The 22,320-nt window shown below is 34.6% G+C and overlaps 1 protein-coding gene across 1 annotated transcript in view; it reads left to right on the top strand.

Annotated features, from left to right (window-relative positions):
• The first annotated feature begins 378 nt into the window (after positions 1-378).
• The window catches only part of LOC140163549 (protein tweety homolog 1-B-like), a 141,563-nt gene continuing 119,621 nt past the window's right edge, over positions 379-22,320 (top strand). Inside the window, exons 1-2 of the mRNA XM_072186863.1 lie at positions 379-525; positions 2,024-2,208. Of these exons, the coding sequence (XP_072042964.1) occupies positions 379-525; positions 2,024-2,208 (332 nt within the window). The remainder of the gene's footprint in view (positions 526-2,023; positions 2,209-22,320) is intronic.

Here is a 22,320-nt window from a genome sequence, read left to right as displayed (position 1 = left end):
ATTAATAAAAACTAATAAAATTAATATATTATAATTTTAAAGTTTAAATACTGTATTAATTTACCACTTTTACAATAATTTACCGATACTGTAGACCAGCTATATAGAATCAAATTAGCAACAAATAACCGTTATAATGGTATCAATTTAACAATAGGAAAAATAACTAAACGATGAGTGATCAGAGTGAATGCATTCGCTACTGCATGAATAGTTTTGAAAGCCGAGAAAAGATACTCGAATTCAGTGATAGTGTACCGTGGCATATCAACAAAAGTACTTTAAATGTACCATAAAGTATGACAAGAAAGTGATCTAAACCAGTTGGATATTCTATATATTTTCTGTTGGATATATTGGATTTAATAGGACGATAAAATGTGGCAGTTGATTCCGTACTACTACTCGGAGAATTACGCGGTGTATTGGTTGGCGAAGTGGTTCCACAGTTGGCCACATATCACATACGATGGGTTCAAAGTATATGACTCAACATTTGATCCCGAGGATAAAACCTATATTGAAGTAAGTTACAAGATTTCAAGAGTATTTAGAAAACAATGAAGTCTTTCGTTTGGAACCGTTTGAAATCATACTCACAAAGTTCTTCAAATTAATTGAGAATAACTTCAATAAGATACCATACCATGCCGCAAGACAGTACTGTCACTACTGGTACTGAACATACCAAAGTTTGATTGCTTGTCAATGACACTTGTAAATAATTGACCAAGGCTCCGGAAGATGTTAAATATTGGGGGGGGGATGGTACCTGTTACTCGGGAAGTCTAGCCAAGAATTTGATCACTGCACCGATAGCTTCACATTCTACTCTAGGCTAGAGCAGGGCCTGTCAACTTTTTGGAATTGCTACATGTAGGCTAGGCGGAATTTTGCAGACTATAGTATTTATAATAATGTTCATTTTGACCCATGATTATTTGAGGCACGGCACTTGAGAATCTAAAAAGTGTGTGTGTGTGTGTGTGGGGGGGGTAGGGACAACCAATTATTTTACAATGCGTGAGATTTTACTCATTTGACAGCTCTTTGCGTGATATTTACTACCTGTCCTAGGCGTGAGATTATACTACCTTGGGCTTTTTGGCCTGAGACCTTGAGAAAATGACCAAATGCATGAGACTCACGGCCAATGCGTGAGAGTTGACACTTGACAGCCCTGGGCTAGAGACCTTTGCATTCAAATTCAAAATCTAGTCGGATTCGCTGTTAAAGCATATGACACCGTGTAAAGCAATGGAAGTTCAGGAGTAAACACAGCCGATCATGACAGGCAATTGCATCAAAAATGTTGCTAAAATTACACTTAAAATTTTAGACAGTCCAAAATTGGCAAATCTTGCTCAAAAATTACAGTTGACTCAATGGCAGACTCATTGAAATAACTTTCATCCACATTTCAACATAAAACCAAATAAATAACCTCCGGTGCAAAAAATTGCACCGCTGCCTGACCGAAAAATGATAGCAACGCACTCTAACATCGAGTGCGTATCGCGTGCAAATTCGAAGCTAGAGTTCTCAAGTAAGGTACCTGGGGGGGGGCAATGGTACAATGTACTTTAGCATAGCCACCGAAATTATTTGTGGGTGGGTGGCTGATGTTTAAATTTGGATGAAAGTTCTTATGTCAAGTCAATTGTATGACTACTTGGAGCCAAAGGGTTGCCTATTTTGAACAGTCTAAAATTGAGTTGGAAGTTTAATTTTGGCAACATTTTTGATCACACACAGTGATCGGCTGTGTCATGCATCATCAATATCTACATTTATGTACTTATTAGATTTAACACTGGACTTTAACAGTGGACTCTAGCCTCAAATGGAAGTTATAAATGAGCAAATTAAAGCTCGACTTGTCTAGTGTTACCGGTATGTTAAAATCCATTTCTCAATGATTGATAATTTTAAATTACCGGTATCTATAAATCTGAAAATTTCTATTTATTTTGTATTTCTCTGATGTATTTTAATCAAAAATAAATACGTTTTTTTTCTTCAGACCCTGATATTCTGGGCTGGTCTACCTGTAGTATGTCTTATCCTGGCACTAGGTGTGTTATTTATTTACTGTTGTTGCCAGTGTTGCAACAGACGCAGGAATAATTTCAGAACAGGAATACACGCACAGATCAAGAAGACAAAAATCTTTCAATGGCTGCTGATCATCTTTGCGTTATTGTGCACGTAAGTTGACTCCTGAGAAGGGGATTTTACATGGTCAGAATTTCGGCGAGAATCCGAGAATTGACTCTCGCAAAGGTTCTTGTGAACAAGCCTTATATTAACCAGGCACCCAGGCTTTTTTTACCCCATGGTTGCCCAGTTTTGGCTCCTGGTGTGTTCAATATTTAACACTAGCAAACTATAGGACCAGGAGCTATTTTTTGGGACCAGGAGCTCATTTTAGCTCCTGGTCCAGGCATACTTTAAAATATTAATATAAGGCCTGCTTATAAACAGATTTGCGTGAATTAAAGTTGATTCTCGCAAACTTTTGTAGTTTGCACAGAAGTTGATTTGCAAGAAACAAAATAATTACCGCAAATTTATTCTGCAAGAATCAATCAAGATTGATTCTCGCACTGTGAAACGAAATTCTGACCCTGATTTTAGTAAGGTATGTGGCTCATTAGGCAAAAAAAAAGTTGTGTTGCCCTCAGCGACTGCCCCTAAATCCTTAGGGTCGCAATTTTTAAAAAAAATAACGAAGATTTTTACAGATACCGGGTATGTTAAAAAAAATAAATTAATGTTTTTCACTTAAAATTTATATTTTATTGAGAGACTAGTCTTGATTATCTAACAAGTATCCACTGCCGGTAGTCAAAATTGACAAGTCCCTAATGGAAGAAGCATTATTTAATATTTGTGGGGATTTTGAAGGGTAAAAAAGAAACAAAAACAAAAAAGAAAAATTGATGGATCGGCCCAACTTTCCCAGTTTCCCACTAGAGGGCAGCACAACAATTTATTATTTTTTATTGGCCTTAGACATATTCCTGATATATGTTTACAAGCAACATCACAAGCACCAGACTATCACCCTCTGAAGTTGTGGTCCTTCATCAAATGTTACAGAAAGGCCCAATACAGACCAGTCTGGAAAAAAAACCAATCAATCTGATCGGTTCTGCATTAGATTTTATCATGTTTTCATAAACATGGAGGGACCCACAAAAATGACAAATTTGCAAAAGTTTACTTTTATTAAGGGGGTACTACACCCCTACCCAATTTTGTGCCTATTTTTGCATTTTTCTCAAAAAATATAGCGCATTGGGGATAAGTAAAATATGTAAATTATAGGGGCAAGGACTACAACTACTGCACTGGAAATTTTATTTCAGTACAGACAACAGTTGTGGAGTTACAGTCAAAAATGAGTAAACCAATATTTGATCAATAAATCAATAACTAATTGCTTTGAGTTGCTGAATTTTCAGTACAGTAATTGTAGTCCTTGCCCCTATAATATGGCTCAAAATAAGCTAAGGTGTCATAAAAGTGTAACACACAATTATTTTTCCAGCTCTTTTCTTTTGGTCTCCAACCAGGTTTAAATTATAGTATGCACATATATCGTTCATAATACACTAAAAGAAAGATAAGTTATAGACCATTTACTTCACAAATTTAATTTTCTAGCCCTTAAATCGTTATATTTGACAGACACAATTTTGATGATTTTCTGCAATCAAATAAAATTTATAAAGTATTACATAAGGTATTTTGTGGTTATTTAGGTGTAGGACCTACAGCAACTGATTGTGGAAAAAATGTGTCCAAATATTACAATAAGGAGGATAAATTGTTATAAATAAAATATGTGTGTCTGTCAAGCCATAACATACGCAAGATGTCTGTCAAATGTAACATACAGAATAATAATTTGGCTAAAACAGTAGTTCAAGATGGGAAATTGAATAAAGATCACATGCAGTTTATAAATCACATGTTTTAACACGGAATGTCTGGTAGAAGCAGACAGACCGGGGAAAACGAGGGTAGGCAGATTTCTTTCATGCTTTGATGGTTGAGTAAGTGTCCCAAGTTATGCACACTGGTGACATTGAAAAAATCTCACGACCCCTCTGGTACGAGATACAAGACCCCCCTAAAATGACCCCCTGCCTCCCCCTTTCCAACAACAAAAAAGCTAGAAAATGGGTATTTTCAAGATGATCAAATATATAGAAAACCATTCACAATCAAAAATATACTCTGCAGGTATTAAGTTGACATATTAATCTGAACGGATATGAAAGAAAAAGTAAAAAATCTAATTGGGTTGTTCCATTTTTTAGGAGGGGTGTTTTCCTATTTTTCACTTTTTGAGAAAAAGTGAAAAATTAGCTTTTTACCCACTTTTGACGGAAAAAATAAAAACCTTCATACCTTTTAACTTTTTTAATTTTCACATGTAAACTAGTTTCATACAAGACTAATTAAATAAAGAAATAAAAATCATGGAGAGTATTTTAATTTACTGAGATAGAAGCCCGGAAGTGGACTACTTTTTCCATATTCTAGCATGCAGATGTTGTAAAGATATTGAGTTTAAATGGTTTTTGAAGTCTTGATTGTGTATTTTAATAAACAGAAATTGTTTTTCCTTTATAATGTCTAAGATGACAATCAAAGGTATTTTGAAGCCGGGCTATTCCATTATAATACAGAGGTATCACCCTAGAACATCTCAAGTTTGCTTATAATGGGGCCTATAAAGCTAGAAAATTAGTATTTTCACGATGATCAAATAGAAAACCATTCACAATCAAAAATATACTCTGCAGGTTTTAAGTTGACATATTAATCTTAACGGATATGAAAGAAAAGTAAAAAATCTAATTGGGTTGTTCCATTTTTTAGGAGGGTGTTTTCCTATTTTTCACTTTTTGAGAAAAAGTGAAAATGCGTTTTTACCCACTTTTGACGGAAAAAATAAAACCTTCATACCTTTTAATTTTTTTTATTTTCACATGTAAACTAGTTTCATACAAGACTAATTAAATAAAGAAATAAAAATCATGGAGAGTATTTTAATTTACGAGATAGAAGCCCCGGAAGTGGACTACTTTTTCCATATTCTAGTATGCAGATGTTCTAAAGATATTGAGTTTAATTGGTTTTTTGAAGTTTTGATTGTGTATTTTTAATAAAAAGAAATTGTTTTTCCTTTATAATGTCTAAGATGACAATCAAAGGTATTTTGAAGCCCGGGCTATTCCATTATAATACAGAGGTATCACCTTAGAACATTTCAAGTTTGCTATAATGGGTCAATAACATCTAAAAAGCTAGAAAATGATTATTTTCACGATGATCAAAGATATAGAAAACCATTCACAATAACAAAATATACTCGGTAAGTATTAAGTTAATGAATTACCATTAACAGATATGAAAGAAAACATAAAAAATCTAATTGGTTTGTTCCATTTTTTAGGAGGGTGTTTTTCTATTTTTCACTTTTTGAAAAAAAGGGAAAAATGTGTTTTTTACCCACTAGAATGCAGATGTTGTAAATATATTGAATTTAAATGGTTATTTGAAGTTTTTGTTTCTCCTTTATATTGTTTAATATTACACTGAAGGGTATTTTGATGTGTGGGGTATTCCATTATAATACAGAGGTGTTTCTCGAGAAAGTTAGCTTATAATGGTCCAATAACATCAACAAAGGTAGAAAATTGGTATTTTCATGATGAACAAAGATATAGAAAACCCTTCTCAATCAAAATATAATCTGCATGTGTTAAGTTAAATTACTCTTAATAAGACTACGAATATAAGAGAAAAGGTAAAAAAACCCGAATGGTTTGTTCCATTTTGGGGAGGGTGTTTTCCTACTTTTCACCTTTTGAGAAACAGTGAATAATGTGATTTGTAACCAAAATTTTGATGCAAAAAATAAAAACCTCCATATATTTTAATTTTTTTTTTATTTTCACAGGTTAACTAGTTTAAGGGCTCGGATAGCGATGTTTTCACAGATTTCTTTGTCGGAATTGAGAGCACATGAACCTTCTGATATCAAATAGTTTTGCTTTTTTGAAATGTGTAATATAATAGTTTTTTTTTCAAATACCAAAAACATTTTGATCTTTTGGGAAAATATGTATATCTTTAATATCTATATAATTATGAAAGGTCAAAATTTTTAATTGATCGTTGGCGTCGCTTTTCATCCCAGCTACATATAGGCCTATACATGAAGTACATATCGTTTGCCATCAAATTTGTATTATATCGTGAATTTCAAAAATCAAAATTAGTTGATATCGGAACATTACTCGTATTCAGAATGCAGTTCGATATCAGTAAGATGCAATGGTTGTCTCAATGATATGACTGCATATATAAATAGCAATTATAGTACAAAACAATAATTTTTTTTCCTATAAAAACACACAAATTAAAATAAGGAAATAAGGCATTTTGAACATTTTGAACATGGAGACCTGGATATTTAAAAAACCCCATTTTTTAAGTCTTTTGTTGCTTATTGTTATATATAAATAACCATATTAAGTTTGACCAAGTTAATGCAACTCTCCTAATTAGCATCATATTGTAGAGATATGAGCATTTAGCATACCGCACATCTATTATCTGCTCAAAGCAAAAACCATGATAAACCCAGTTTTCTACAAACACCCCTTTTGAAAAAATGGACTAACCCTGGCTAATATCACATGTTTGTGTCACTGTAGTCATGTGGTATGGAGTGATAAACAAAATATTGCAGTTTTGAATTGAAGTCATTTCCATATGCAGTTCCTAAAATTAGGAACAAAGGCATTTTGAACATGGAGACTGGATATTTAAAAAAAACCATTTTTAAGTCTTTCGTTGCTTATTGTTATAACAATATTTGTCAAGTTTGACTAAGTTAATGCAACTCTCCTAATTAGCATCATATTGTAGAGATATGAGCATTTAGCATACCGTACAGCTATTATCTGCTCAATATCAGCCATTTTACACAGTGGAATATAGCAAAAACCGCGATACCCCAGTTTTCTACAAACACCCCTTTGAAATAATGGACTAACCCTGGCTAATATCACATGTTTGTGTCACCATAGTCATGTGGCATAGAGAGATAAACAAATTGTTGCAGTTTTGAATTGGAAGTCATCACTAATGCAGTGATATGGAAGTAAAAGTGTAAGTAACAAAAATGCCTCATTTGACTAATTGTTAAAAGTGCCCTGAATTGGTGGATATGTAAGTAAAATACTAAAGAAGTCTCCATGATTTAGAATGCATTTTGTAAACATCAAGAGTGGGGTAATTTATGACAAAAAAAAAAAAAATAAAAAAAGGTATGAAGGTTTTTATTTTTTCCCTCAAAGATTGGGGAAAATTAGGCATTTTCAACATTTTAAAAATACAAGAATATAGTCTTACCCCTCATGCTGAAAATGGAACATTCCAAACATTTTTAAAGCTTGCTGTGCATTTTTATATTGTAAAAACATGTAATATTACATGACAGAAAAAGTAAAGTGATAAACCATTGGGTTATATTCAAACATTTTATCTGAAATGTGTGCAAAATTCAATATTTTCAAATTTGTCAGGGGTTAGCAGAAGCCAATTTTAGGACATTTTTAGGGGGTCTGGTATCTTGCTCAGGGGGGATATGAGAATTTTTCATCACCATTTTCATGAATACTTTAGGGAACCTAATGAAACTTCAAAATATGAGTAAAAAATGCTGACCCCTCTTTTCCTAGATTTTGCTATATTGTACTGTTTTCTGAGATATGTAGTGTTAAAACACTTTTATAAACTCTAAACTATCATCATAATGTGAACATCAAGTGATTTTTAATTTTTTTAAACATATTGCGTATGTTACTTTTGACAGACGCATACAAATCTTGCGTATGTTACTTGCGTACAAATGTTTGACAGACAACACTTAACAATGGATTGTGTCATCAAAAAAGCTTCTCCTCACAAAGTGATAGTGCCACAAAGCTAGGTGGAGCTAAATGCTATGTCATGTAGCATAATTAGCTGTATCACCCTAGTTTAGCAGGAATTACAGCACCGTCTTGCGTATGTTACTATTTGACAGACATTTCAAGAAAAATTTTAAAATTGTTATATGTTCAAAAAAGATGGCAGCCACTTACAAATTGATTATAATATGGAGAAATGAAGTTATTTACAATAGATTTACCCTTTAGTTTATGCTTCAAGTCTTTGTTTATAAAAAACTGAGGGACTTCAAAATCAATCAAAAGTTTGACAGACAATAGTAACATACATAAAGGCAAACTTTTAAATCCTTTTTTGATCTGTTAACTTATAATTCATAATGCCTCTTTCTGTTTTTTTTTGATTGGTTTACTGCACCATTTTGGGAAACAGGTCACATGAATTTCTATAAGGATCCATAAAAAAAATAAAAGCTGTTGAAAAAAGGCGTCTCTTGGCATGTTACAAATAAAAGTGTAAAAAGAGGCATTTTTACAGCTATTTTTTATTTTTTTTTATTATTTAGAGTGAAAGGATTTTACTTTTAAAAATTGTGTATGCTATGTCTTTACTACCTAAACTTGCCACTAAACTAGCAAATATTCCATTTCTATAATTATTATTTAAAAAAAAAGATGTCAAAATATATGGCTATAATATGACACCTTAGCATATTTTGAGCCATATACAGATCTATCTTACTTGTCACCAATATGCTATAATTTTTGAGAAAAATGCAAAAATAGGCACAATATTGGCCAGGGGTGTAGTACCCCTTAACATGGGGAATGATTAATTTTGGGAATGTTTCCTAATATAGATATTGTACATTGAATAGCATTTGTCAGTATGGGGTAAATTGTACTGAATTGAATCTCATTGGAAATTTATTGCCACAAATTGGACTCAAATGAGCAGGAATCATTGTCAAGGTCATCAAGATTGAATGATGTGATAAATAAATGTCCCAGCAATACTGTGCTCACAATGACCCTATTGGGACAGGAAATTTCAGGAAATGGGGCTAAAACTTAAAAAAATATGATATTGGATTGTTGATCAATGATGATGGTGATGACGACATTGATCTTACTTTAAAACCAACTGACTAACTAGCACTCTCTTGTAAATTCAATTTTGACATTTAAATGCAAAAGTAGATGCTTGCTTTTATTTATGTAGGCCTATAAATCAGCAAAATGCAGTGTTTGTTGTAGAATACTACAGCTTTTTTTAACGGGTCTAAATAATCAGGGATGTAAATCTTATGGAAATTTCCTGATTTTAGGAAATTTTGCTTGGATCTGCCCTGTACAAAGTATGGAAATACACATTTTCAGGAAATGTTTTAATTTCAGTTTCAGGAAATGTCATGTGCTTGTTTTCATCCCTAAATAATAATACTTTCACTGTAATAATAATTTTTTTTTTAATGAATCATGGCAGAAAAAAAATGGTGAATGAAATAGCTTAAGTTCTGGTTGGTTAGTTGGTTGGTTTTATGACTTGCTTTGCTTCTTTTGTCAGAACTGAGTTTGTATGGAAATTGCAGGATATTTCCCAATGTTGATGAGGTTAAAAAAAATCAGTGGCAGTGGGCTAACAATACTATTTTAGCAACTGTTTGAGTTAATCACCCTTTTTATTTGATCAATTTTGTTCAAGTTGATAATGTAGAGTGGTTCCTATTGTAATGTGTGCATTGATGCAGCTATTTTGGTGTCTTATTATTCTTTTATTGTTACATAGTCAATGGGTTAGGGTGAACTCAGAGAAGGTGTCAACACTTCCCACAATGCATTTCTTCCATTTCAATACTGATTTGCTATCTAGTGCAGAATGGGTTGATAGTGACAAAAAGTACCTCAATGTTCACTGAACAGAGCACATTCAGATCTTTCAAATTATGTTTCTTGACGTTTGTAATGGGAGTGTTATGTGATGTAAAATTAGGTGATGAATCATGTTGCAAAGGATTCTGGGAAGAGTATGATATCTACTGGGGTGAACTGGTGGTGTGTGAAATCATTGTTCAAAGCCTTGAAATAAGCAGACTGGAACCAGGAGCAATTTTTTTTAAACATTGCTCCTGGTTCACTGGTATTTTACAAGAACCAGGAGCTATTTCTGAAGAAACAGGAGCATTTCTGCATACAATACAGCATACCAGCACTACTGCATCAAGTGCATAACTGGAACCAGGAGCAATTTGTTTCAGAAAATTGCTCCTGGTTCATGTGAATTTTACAAGGACCAGGAGCAATTGGTGGCTTTACAAGAGCAAATTTGCTCCCCGCGCCCGCTTATTTCAAGGCCTGGCTGACTATACTGTACATTATTTTATTGTGACTGTGAGTTTAGTAGTCTGATTCATTTCATGGTACACTAGTGTTAATGTCAATTTCAGTTAACCACCCACATCATCAGGATCACTGGGAAAGTTCGTCATTTGATTTGAAAGAAAATCATATAACTTTATGTACAAGGCTAAAATTATGGGTTTATACAATGTAGATATTATAAAAATAAAATAGTAAAAAATATTATTGTTTAAATTGCTTAGGAAAGGTGGAAAATCAGCTTAATAAACATTTCAGGAAAAAAATGAATGGTGACTTTTGTGAATACATTAACTTTTATTCAATTTACCATACAAAGTGTACATGAAGGATGAACATTTTCTAGAATTTGGCAAATTTAGCTTTAAAATTTTGAAAATAACTAGAATATCAAATTTGATATATTTATATTCATTTTATGATAATATGAATATCAGCCGTACATCTCCCCCATTAAAAAACAACTTTAAGGTCAAAAGTGGTGGTTCTGCTGATAAAAAGACATTTTGTTATAATGTGCCGTGAAACTTTTTACAAGAACCCCCTATTAATGTAGGTATGCTAGGTGAATTCAAATTTGCCATCAAACTGCATCATTTTATATATCAAATCAAAGCCCTTGAGTAAACAAAGCCAAAACTGAAAACCATTTTTTCATAGCACTTTCCGTAGCAAAGTTACATCTTGTCAAAGATTGACTTTCATCAAAAAGTTTCAGCTAGCAAAATTCCCCAAAACGGCATTTCGGGGGTGTTTCTAGATCTTAGTCTCATTATGATAGCAGCTTTTTTTAATGGAACTGCTATCCAAATCCCTCTAAAATTCCATGTGCGAGTGACTTATCACCATAAAAAATCATATATTTGGGTCAAGTGAAGTATAGAAAATATATTTATGTACGTTTCCTTCTTCGGCCAGTTGTTTTAAATTTCTATGTAAATATGCATTGACATTGTCGGCAAATTTGGCTGACTAGCAAATGTGTTAACTAAGGTTTGCCTGGGTTATGGTTGTGTGAAAAAAGAATACGACAATTTAAGAAAAGATAAGAAATGATGATATTTAAGTCTGATTAGTATTTGCACCTTGGTTACGCATGTACATGCAGATCTACTTGATGTAGATGGGCGTTTTCTACATGCAAGCGCAATGATACACAATTAACAATGATGCATGCAGTCATCTGTCATTTACATCGGATGCTAGTATAGTGACTGCAGCTGCAAACCTATAACAATGAGTGAGGCATTTTAATAAATCATTGTCTACACTGATAATGTTCAATGTAGAAATCTTCCACACAAAACTAAAATCGGTGGTAAATTTAATATTGAAATGTTTTAAACAGTTCTCTCAACAAAATAGTGACTTACCTTTTATCACTGCATCCATGGGACTTTATCAGAATTGTGACAGAACACAGAAGCATTTTTGATACATGCAATTTCTTTCTATCACACAAGATTCTGTAAACATAATTGTAAAGCATTGATTTTGGTAATTTCATCGATTTTCATGCTTATTTTATTTTGCAGGTTATGTGTGAACATGTGTTACGCCGATTTTAGAATCAAGTTCAATTTTATCGATGCCTTTGTTGTGTTGCAATTGTTGACTCCCACAAAATCATTAATCATTGGTAAAATATGCATGCAATTTGAAAAATGACAAAATTAAAACAAAATTTGCAGAATTAAACTTGAGTCACGGTACAGTATTATGTGATTGTGACACATACTGTGTGATACATATGTAGATGAAATAAAAGTCAGGAAGTTGATGAAATTGAAAAAGGATAATTCTCTGGGTCCTGGTAGGATTTGAAGAACTTTTGGTCATCTTTGTACACATTGAAAAGGAGTCTGACAATATTTTGAAAGAAAAAAACCAAGTAATTTTGATTCACTGTAGATTATTTACATTCTCTTAAAAATCGCACAAACTTTGTTGTAGTAAACTAGATCTAGTTGCACTCATTAAATCATGTTGAAAACATGGTTAGAGGGAGAGCTGTGATTATATTTCCAGCATCCCTGGGAACTTGAACAGCAGGGAATCTCTTGAATCTGGATCTGGCATACTGTGTTCATACAGGTGCGATATCCCAAGATTTTAATATCATTGCTAAATCCAAATGAATATACTGTACAGTGATGAAGATTACCTTGCACAAGTAAATGTTACTATTTTTGCTTGAACTTGGTTTTATCACTTTTATGATTATTTATAGGGAATGGGGAAAAACTTGGGATTTTGTTTTCCTTGCATTCAGATTTGGAATTGCTAACAAAGCAAGATATGTCATTGTCTCTAATACTCATAGGTTGCTCTGTAAAAAAGGTGTAAAAGAGACTTGCATCAGAATGTATCCTTGTTGTGAATACTTTTAAACACGCTTAATTAAGGCTTTAGGCTCATTAATGTTTACCCCAGCTTTGAAACCCCCCCAACTCAACAACACCCTAGAGGATTTTTTTATCAAAAAAAAAAGAACAAGCAATATTTTGCAGCCATGGATACCACAAAATTGTGTTTTCCTCCTGTGCTTTTAGACTTGTGTCACTTTGCACATACTAGTAATTTTGCTGTGTAATTTCTGGTCACAGCAGAGTCTAAGATCTCAAGAATCTGAACTTTTGCTACATATGTGTGTACTCACATACAATTTCTATGAGCTAACTATTGCCTGTGTTGGATTGTTGTTCTTTAGATTTTTGGTAACCATAAACTTCAATGCCGGAGGTCATTATCAGGTGAACCTCAGTACACATGGTAGGGTTAGTACAATACACAGTGTCAACACACAGTGGAGTGCTATGTTGACAGCTGGACCTACATGTATACTGTTGAACTACTTGTTCAATTATCAATCTACTGTATATTGCAATGCATGTAGATATCACCCAACTTGAAAAGTTATTTTTGTTTATGAATGAGTTTTGTTTTTGGAAGCATGCTGTGAGGAAAATTAAGAAATTTGAGAGTTGGAAAGAGGAAACATTGAAAGAGATCTGGCAAACTTTGGAAGCCCAGACTAGAGCTTACTGCACTGTACTCTCAACCATAATTCAATCAATCAAGCTCAAACAAAGTAGGCCTACATTGTAATTATTTTATAAACACAATTTTTTTAAACAGTAGTAGGCCTACATTTTTGATTTGCTATTTTGCCAAAATCTTATGTACTAAATCATTGACCCCATGTCAAGTTGCTCTATTTTATAGCAGAAAAGAAAATTTTAAAAACAAACCAAAACACAATCTGGCTCCAATAAAATGGAATTTCAAATTTGTCGTCAAAATAGATAGTTTTGGTACATGTTTTCATCTATAAATTTTGAAATCTAGAGCTATCCACCTGTGAAATGAAATGAAAAAAAAATAACATGTTCAAAGTTGAAGTTGGTCAAAAAAGCATTATTATGCCGATTGTTTGTTCCCAAGTTGTGGCAAGTGTGGTTGACACTCGACAACAACAACTTGAATTTGCCTAAGTGCAAACCAAGTGTAAATCTCCAAATCCAAATTCATATAAGCTTACCTGCAAACTGGATCATGCCAAACCTGATATTTGAAATCCATCTTTACCTTGTTAGGTATAGGCCTAATACATTAATGGGAAAGTCACTCCCCAGGGCAGGGTTTCAGCACACTGTGGTTTCAGCAATATAGATTAGACTCCACAGATTTTTACATCAACTGGTTCAATGTCAGGATTCCAGATGGTAATTTATTTGCATCAAATTGTAAAATTCAGTTTTAGGCTTTAGGCAGATCTTTGAACTTGCACCTTGGATTGTGATGGGAGGTGCTTTAATAGTTGAATCATAGTATTTTAAGGTCTGTCTGTGGTTGAATGTATAAATGTAGGGCTTGTTACATGATAAATGATTTATATTCAAGAAGAAATAGGCCTACATGTACATGTATATGGAATGAATGAACTGATGTGAAACTCTTCCATTTTTGAGATGGTTAATCCCACCTCCCTGATTAATCAGAGTGGATTTTGGCAGGAAACAGGGGCTCCTCTGCCATTTACTTTTCCGTTGCTTTCTTGATTTTCTCTTTCTTTTTTGTTAGAGGGAGTGGGTGGGACACCTTTCTCTTCTATTTTTTTTTTTTATCAGAGGCTCTGCCAACCTCCCTCCCCCACACTGTAGCTGGCTACACTACTGTGTTGCTGAGTGCTGAAGTTACGTCTAAGGAATACTGAAAATCATGCGCTTCAAAAAATAAAAAAACATATTCATTCTTGAGTGTTCAATTTAGTGAGCAGTCACTGTGGTGAGCACTGTTCCAATAAAGTGGTAATGTGGGCATCCTGAGTGAGGCCCAGGTTTGCCGTCGGATGACCAAAATTTCAGTAGCAGGTTATCCATCAGATGCCGAAGCATACACTCAGTCTACTCTGAAGTACAAAATACCGACGCGGACGCACACATTTTGCCGACTTTGTAGGCATGAATACCTGCAACAGATACACAACACTATGCACTGTTAACACGCTGTATACGCGCACGTTGTCACTTTGTTCTTCAGAGTGGACAAACTGTATTTAGCTCTAGGTCCAGGGACACTCCAAAATAAAAAAAGGCGTCCAACTGATTTACCTGCAGCAAAATAAAATTTTGGTCCAACAGCAAATTTGGGGTCAGGATGCCTGGATTAATACCACTTACTAGTATTGGAACATTCAATGGCGGATCGTTCAATAGTGGTAAATTATGTTGTTTTAGAGCAGCCCCACTTAAAATCATAAACACACTTGACCTGTCATGTATACATGGATGTGTTTACAACAATCGCATCCTTCCTTGATCCCCGGGCCTTGATCACACATATCATAACCATACAGCCCACATTACTAGGGAATCAGTGTAATGACCAAGAGTGTTATTGCTAATTAGCACTGGTTGTTAACTAATTAAAATGATTAGGCCCACAAATGGTGTGAAAAAGACTTTGAGTGGGCATAACAAAGAGATAATTTGTTGACAGTTATCATAATGAATTCTCAGCTGTTTTCTAATTAGTAGTTCTAAAAGGGGGTGCTAAACAAGGACGGAAGTATTCAGCAGTAATTACATGTATGATGGAAATGAAAGATGTCATTTAGAAGTGTTGTAAGAAATAATTATATATTATTAGATTTTAAAACTACCGGTATCTAAGACAATTATTAGTAAATTTATAGAAAAGTAAAAAAGACAAAATTGGACATTTTACATTCTATAAACAATGTCGGCCTATTTGAATGAGGCTTTACCTGTGTCAGTACTGCTGTTTTTTGTTGTTTCTCAAAATTTTCATTTTAATAGTACCTAATGACAATTTTAATGATATAAGATTTACTTTTTAGTAATACAATTTTGATTTTTTTACACTTTCGCTGGGATCATTGAATAGGCCAAAACAGTTTAAAAAAACACCAAGAAACTCTACGTATTTTTGTTGTTGTAAAATTTATTTTATTTAGAAAATTTGTGCTTATTTCACTTCATCATAAAATATGTGGCCCCTTCCTATACTACATGTAGTGTGCAAAATAGTGTTTACAATGCATGTACTGGTCATGACATTATCACAGCACTTAAATTGAACTAATTTTTCCAAAAACATGCTTGCGTGTCATTTTGTATGTTCCCAAGCATTAAGGAATAATGGTGCATGTTGAGAATAGGCTGCAGACAAATTTAGTTTGTTTTCTGAACTTAGTTACAATTGACTTCCCGAGGTTTTTTTTTGTTTTTCGCTCAGAGTCTGTCTAGTCTGATATCCACCACTGTCCTCCGCATTATCTCAGAATAGATATGGCTTCTTTAAATACCCTGTATGCCACACCAATGCTACATACATTGTCTACAAGACAAATGTATAGGGTATCTGTTGGTGAGTTTATACTGCGTGGACAGGTACACTTTTTAGCAAAGAAAATTTGAGGTGTCCCTGTCGGCTAGTTTACCCGACACACCGGCAGACCCGTTATAAACCATTCTTTTTGCCTTTTCTCACAAACCTTGCCCAATCAAAAACTGCCAAAATACCCTGAGAAAATGGTCTACTGATGGTGAGTTTATACGGCATGGACAGGTACACTTTTTAGCAAAGAAAATTTTAGGTTTCAGCTAGTTTACCCGTTACTTTTTCTCGTAAACCTTGCCCAATCAAAAACTGCCAAAATGCCCTGAGAAAAGGGTCTACTGATGTTTCATACAATAGTGAACTATGCACTACTTCAGTAATAATTGTGTAATGTGGAAAGGATATCCCATTTTGTATGGCTATTTTCAACCGTAACTGTTATATGACTATTTTTACATTGAATTTGAAATGGAAATTGTTAAAGACTTCATAATATGGAGAATAAAGCAAGTAGTTGCAAGATAATTCAGAGCATAAGGTTTGAAAAAAAATTAATCTGTAAGATGTAGGCTTTGGGCATTTTTTTAATCAATATTTAAAAAAAAAAAAAAATCAAATATATGTCATATAAAAATGCAATTCTCATTTTATACTGTTCCTGCTGCTTGTTCTTGAAGTTCTGGGATTTAAAGTATGTGCAATGTCCTGTAACTTTCTTCCAAGTCTTTTTCTAAGATTTATTTCAGAAATAAATTATTTTAAAAATAACAGTGAATTTGTGTGAATATGTGTGTAAGCCAACAATTTATGTTGGGCCATTAGGTCTCAAATTTTGAGGGCCCTCCAGCCCCTCCTGAAACAGGCATGAACTAAAATTGAAAATTTATGCATAATTTGAACACATTAAAATCTGAACATTGTTAGTTTCATTATTCAATTTATATGGATTCAAAAGGGTTTCAATTAAAAACATCATTATATGTGTAAAAATGATGCAAGCTTTCATATTCTTTGTTGATCAAAACAAGTAAACACATAATTTTAATTTTAATTATTAATTTTAAAAACTGATTTAAAATTATTTATTTTTTTGAAATTCAAGTACATGTAGTAGATTGGTAATTGCACAAAGCATTTTTGCAACAATGAAGCATACAATTTTAATTGTTTTAGTTGACCAGCTAAAACTCTGCTCTTCTTCGTTACCAATAATCTTTGTGTGGGAAGAAACTGTGTGCTGAGCCAGAACGTCAACTGCATTGAATTGTATACAACCAATTAATTTACACAAGTAGATACAAAACAACCAAATAAAAAGCTTAAGGCTAATGCACTTTTTGTCTCGTTATTCTTGATGTCTAATTAAATGCATAATACCGACCAGTATATGTAAATATTTGCTATTTTAGTTCACTTTGTATGTGTTCCAAGTACATTGCGCTTTAATAGCTACTTCAACATGCAAGTGCTGGTGCAAATAGGGCACTTGATTGCCGCAAATAGTGGGGTGTTCAGAAGTACATGCTTTTTACATTACGGCATGGGCTTCAATTTACCAGGCATGTTGTTTTCGGCGGGGTTTACGCAAGATCAATTCATGCTGCATTGCCTTGCTTTTATGCCTTCGGTTATGTGATTCTTAAAAGATTTTTCTTTATTTACTTGTTGTACAGTCCAACTATCTCTTATCTGGCCATGATGGGACCAAGCATTGGTCCTGATAAGTGAAAAACAAGTGAATTATATGTAATTCTGCTTTCAAATTTTTCAAATGCAGCAGTGCTAGAATTTGGTTGCAAACTCACAAAAGTGACACAATGCAAGAATTAGTCTTGATTGTTGTTAGTGTGTCTCGTCTCAAGTTTTAAAGAGTAACGCCATGTTGGATTATGAAGTGGCATATTCGAATAAGTGCATTTTACGCGGTTGTGTCACCAGCGTACGGACAAATCTACGCTTGTGTATACACCATGTGGGGTTCGATTAGCGTGTGTGATCTGAATCTCTGCCACTAGCCACTGTGATAAAAGCAAAAGATTTTTGTTTATAGGTTGAGTCTCACCAAATTCCCTGGTACCCATTTTCAAGGGCAATTTTACCGAAAATAGGGACCCATGTCTGAGGATTTTCCTAAAAAATTGGGACCCATATCTAAGGATTTTCAAAAAAGAACCAATTTAAGCTTGAAAATAGTAAAAGCAACATGTTTTTCACACATACCATGGAAAATTTAAAAAGGAGACCCATGTCTAAAGGATTTTTTTCTTCAAAACATAGACCCATGTCAAAGGATTTTTTGTGGAAAACCTACCCATTTGGGCGGCACATCCCCTTATAGCATTTGTATGTGAGTACCCCCCCCCCCCCCCGGACCAAATTATCCTCTGTGGAAATTTGAGCATTTTATGAAAATCAACTTGGATTAATGCAAACCCTGAACCGAATGAAAAATAAAGGTCTAGAGGATCTCAACGTGTTGAATATAGGCCTATATGTTTACTGGTATGAGGCAATAACAAATAATAAGTATCAATTTTGGAGCTAAAATAATCAACCGTGGCTAGATGCTTCTTCAAGCCTTGTGGTAAGCTTAAATTGACATACATTCTAGCTTGAAATCTTAATGTGGTTGACCTAATTTACATCCTCTTGTGATGCTGAATGTGTAATAATTGAGACACCAGGATGGATCAAGATGCCATGCAAATTGTGAAGTGAACTACTTGTTAGCATGCTAAAGGCACTGGCATGGACTGCAAATTGGTTTGACTTGACCAGTCTTAAACATGTTGATGTACTAGTATGCATAAATTTAAAATGATGGAACTCTTGTATGCTAGTTTTCAGGTCTCTATTATTTCACATATTTCAGTTATTTACTCGCTGAGCAATCACGATGCACCGCTTTTGGAAAGCGATATGCAATCGCCGAATTTTGCGATGCATCGCCCAACGCTTTTGCATTTATACAATCAAGGCGATAGTGATTGCAGACAACAAGTAAAATGTTTTAAATGCCACAAAATACATGTTTAGAAATCTGTCTTGGAAAATTGGTCTAAATGTGTGATAGGCCTATTGTATTTTTTTTCACAGGAAATAAATCTGAACTTGTTTGTATCTGCACTGAACTGTCAATCTGCAACTAAAGATCAGGCTCTTTGATAGTTACAAAATATCCATATAATATCACAAATTTGCCAAAAAAATGGCTGGCATGTAAACAAACTATAAAGTTCCCAGCCAATTCTCTTATTTATGGTTCACAACCATATGGCTCATAAAGCCATTCAACCCTGAACCAGAGATTTACCAATCCATTGAGTTTCTGTGAGCCAGAACTTGACCTCTAAATATCTATAGACTGCCACAATGGCACCACACAATATCTGTGATGGCACAAACCATAGTCACTCCCCTCTACATCAAGAAAACACCTGACCTTTTTTCCTATGCAGTGTTGCCACACAGGTGTGTTTCCTCCCAATTGGGCTACTTTCAAATAGTTTGTACTTTGTAGGCAGGAATTATTTTAGGGAGGCAGGCCTGTATGCAGGATATATTTTTGTTGGTGGAGGGGGACTTCAAGAAAGTGGATCTTTCTTGAATGGAAAGATTTTTTGAAAAAGACTATTTGGACTTTAGGCCTAATAGGCCTACATAGCCCCCTAAAAATTATGTTTAAAAAAACTTTTTGAACACTTTATCACCAAAAAGACATTTTGCCAATATTTTCCCCACTTTTTGGACCTTTTTATTGGAAAAAGTGGACCTTTGTGGATTTGGGGTGGGGGTGGGGGTGCTGCTGAAGTATGCTATCGACATACCAATTCATGGAACTTCAAAAGACACTGGGACATCCATGCACGTCTATGTACTATAGGGTATCAAGCAGAATAGATAACTGCGCTTACCAAAGATTGCTGTGTACGGAGAAATCTTGTGGTTGCCTGCTCCTAAAACCTCAGCCGAAGGATGATGATGATGATGATGTATTCAAAGACTGATAATCTCCCCAATTGGGCAATTGTTTTCTAGGATCAGGAAAAGTGCACCAGTGCCCAAATGTTGATGTGCTACATGGAAACCTGGGGGCATATCACAATTTTTTGGTGGGTATGCTCCCCAGAATTTTGAGGTAGTGGGTCTTTGGGAGCTGATGGCATAGGCCTGTATTGGTAAAAGGGAGCTTTTTTGAGCTGCAAACAAGTAAAAATGGTTTTTTTGGAGCTGCGAATAGTCAAAATCAAGGGTCTTTCTTGGCTTTCAGGTTGAAAATCACCTGAAAAAACAACAACCCAGAAATGTGAGAAATGAGCAAAATCAAGGGTCTTTTGACGTTCTTATTTTGATCAAATTTAGAGGGTCTTTCGGAGCTGCAAAATCCAAAAAGGAGGTCTTTTAGGGGAACATACTTGCATGGTCAGTTGTGTTAAGCCAGGGTGTTAAGTGCCCCCGGCTTAGGAAATTGGGCAACTTTAGTGCACTGCCTCCTTTAGGTAATACTCGCCACGCCTTTGGTCTGACAAATTGTGTCTGGCAACCCTGATGATGCCTACCTACTTTACTCTGTTGAATTTTACTATGGTTGATTGAATGTTATCCTGAAGCCAAGTCTGGGGCCAAGTCACAGCCTTTTATTTGTGCATTTACTACCACAGAATAGGCAAGGAGCCGGCAGCAATGTTGTTGTATTTTTGGCCGTGAACATGGAGAGAAAAGGAAATTGGCACAACTAGTGATTTTGGCAAGAGCAAAATGCACTTGTTGTGTTTTGGAAGGTCTGGTGTCTAGACCAGTCAGGATGAATGAGGCCAATCTTTAGGTGTTTAATAAATGACCTGACCATGATGTCTTGATTATAGAGACCTGCTCTAATGGAAAGTCATACTGTGTGTGCAAGCTTACAGGCAAATCTGTTGCATTATTTAATGACTTATGAACAGTTGGCATATGGTACAATATTAAACCAATCAATAATATCATAATAATTTATTTGACCTGCTTTGAATGAAAATGACCTGCTCTGAATAAAAATATGTTACAGTACCAGAAAGGAATTGAATGATTGTAATATAGGCCTACATGTTTGTTTGTTTGTTTAAACGGTTGCTCCTTGTGGAGACACGCTTGGGTCCTGATGGGACCAGGCTCAAACAAAATGCTCAAGCCAGGCTAAAAAGCCTATAAAAAGCATGCTGGCCTCTATGGAAAGAAAAGTGAGAAACAGATTTGAAGACAAAGAACAAGGAAAAGAAGGCCACTCCCAACAATGTACACGTATGTATTTAGGTCTACACCCTCATGAATACGTGATGAGTGATCCAGTCATATTTTGTTATTTGTAAAAATGTGAACGCAAATGGAGGTACCTCATTAAAATCTTACAATTGACCACAAAGTGCGTCCTTGTTCCAATCGCGCAATTATACTGTGTTTGCATATCGTTTCTTAACATGCAAACAAGCATGAGTAAATCACCATGAGTAAGCCAACACACTTGTTGATGGCATATGCGCATCAAAACAGGGAATGGAAGATACATTTTCAGAAGTCTTTTTAATGCAAAATTTGTGTTATTGTCATGAAAAAATGGTGGTAATGAATGACAATAAATAATAACTTTGCACCATCTATTGTACGTGAAATACGTTTGGCCCAAAACAAACCTCTCGGATTTCTTGCATCATCATCATCATCATCATCATCATCATCATCATCATCATCATCATCATCATCATCATCATCATCCTTCGGCCGCGGAGCAGGCGACTACAAGTTTCCTCCAGCTACATCGGTCTTGAGCCATTGCTGATAGTTGACCTTGACTCAGCAAGCTGTCCATATCCCCAAAAGACACTGGATGTATTATTCCAGAACAAGGTTTGTTGCCGTCCAGGTTTCCTCTTGCCATAAGTTGGGACCAAGCCTTGAAATAAGTGGGCGCGGGGAGCAAATTTGCTCTCGTAAAGCCATCAATTGCTCCTGGTCCTTGTTAAATTAACATGAACCAGGAGCAATTTTCTGAAAGAAATTACTCTTGGTTCTAATTTTGCCCTTGTGGCAATAGTGCTGTATGCTGTATTGTATATATGCAGAA

The sequence above is a fragment of the Amphiura filiformis genome, chromosome 11, assembly GCF_039555335.1.
Source record: "Amphiura filiformis chromosome 11, Afil_fr2py, whole genome shotgun sequence".
NCBI classification, from domain to species: Eukaryota; Metazoa; Echinodermata; class Ophiuroidea; order Amphilepidida; family Amphiuridae; genus Amphiura; species Amphiura filiformis.
Note: the sequence above shows the minus strand (reverse complement) of the source record. Positions and strands in the feature narration are given on the sequence as shown.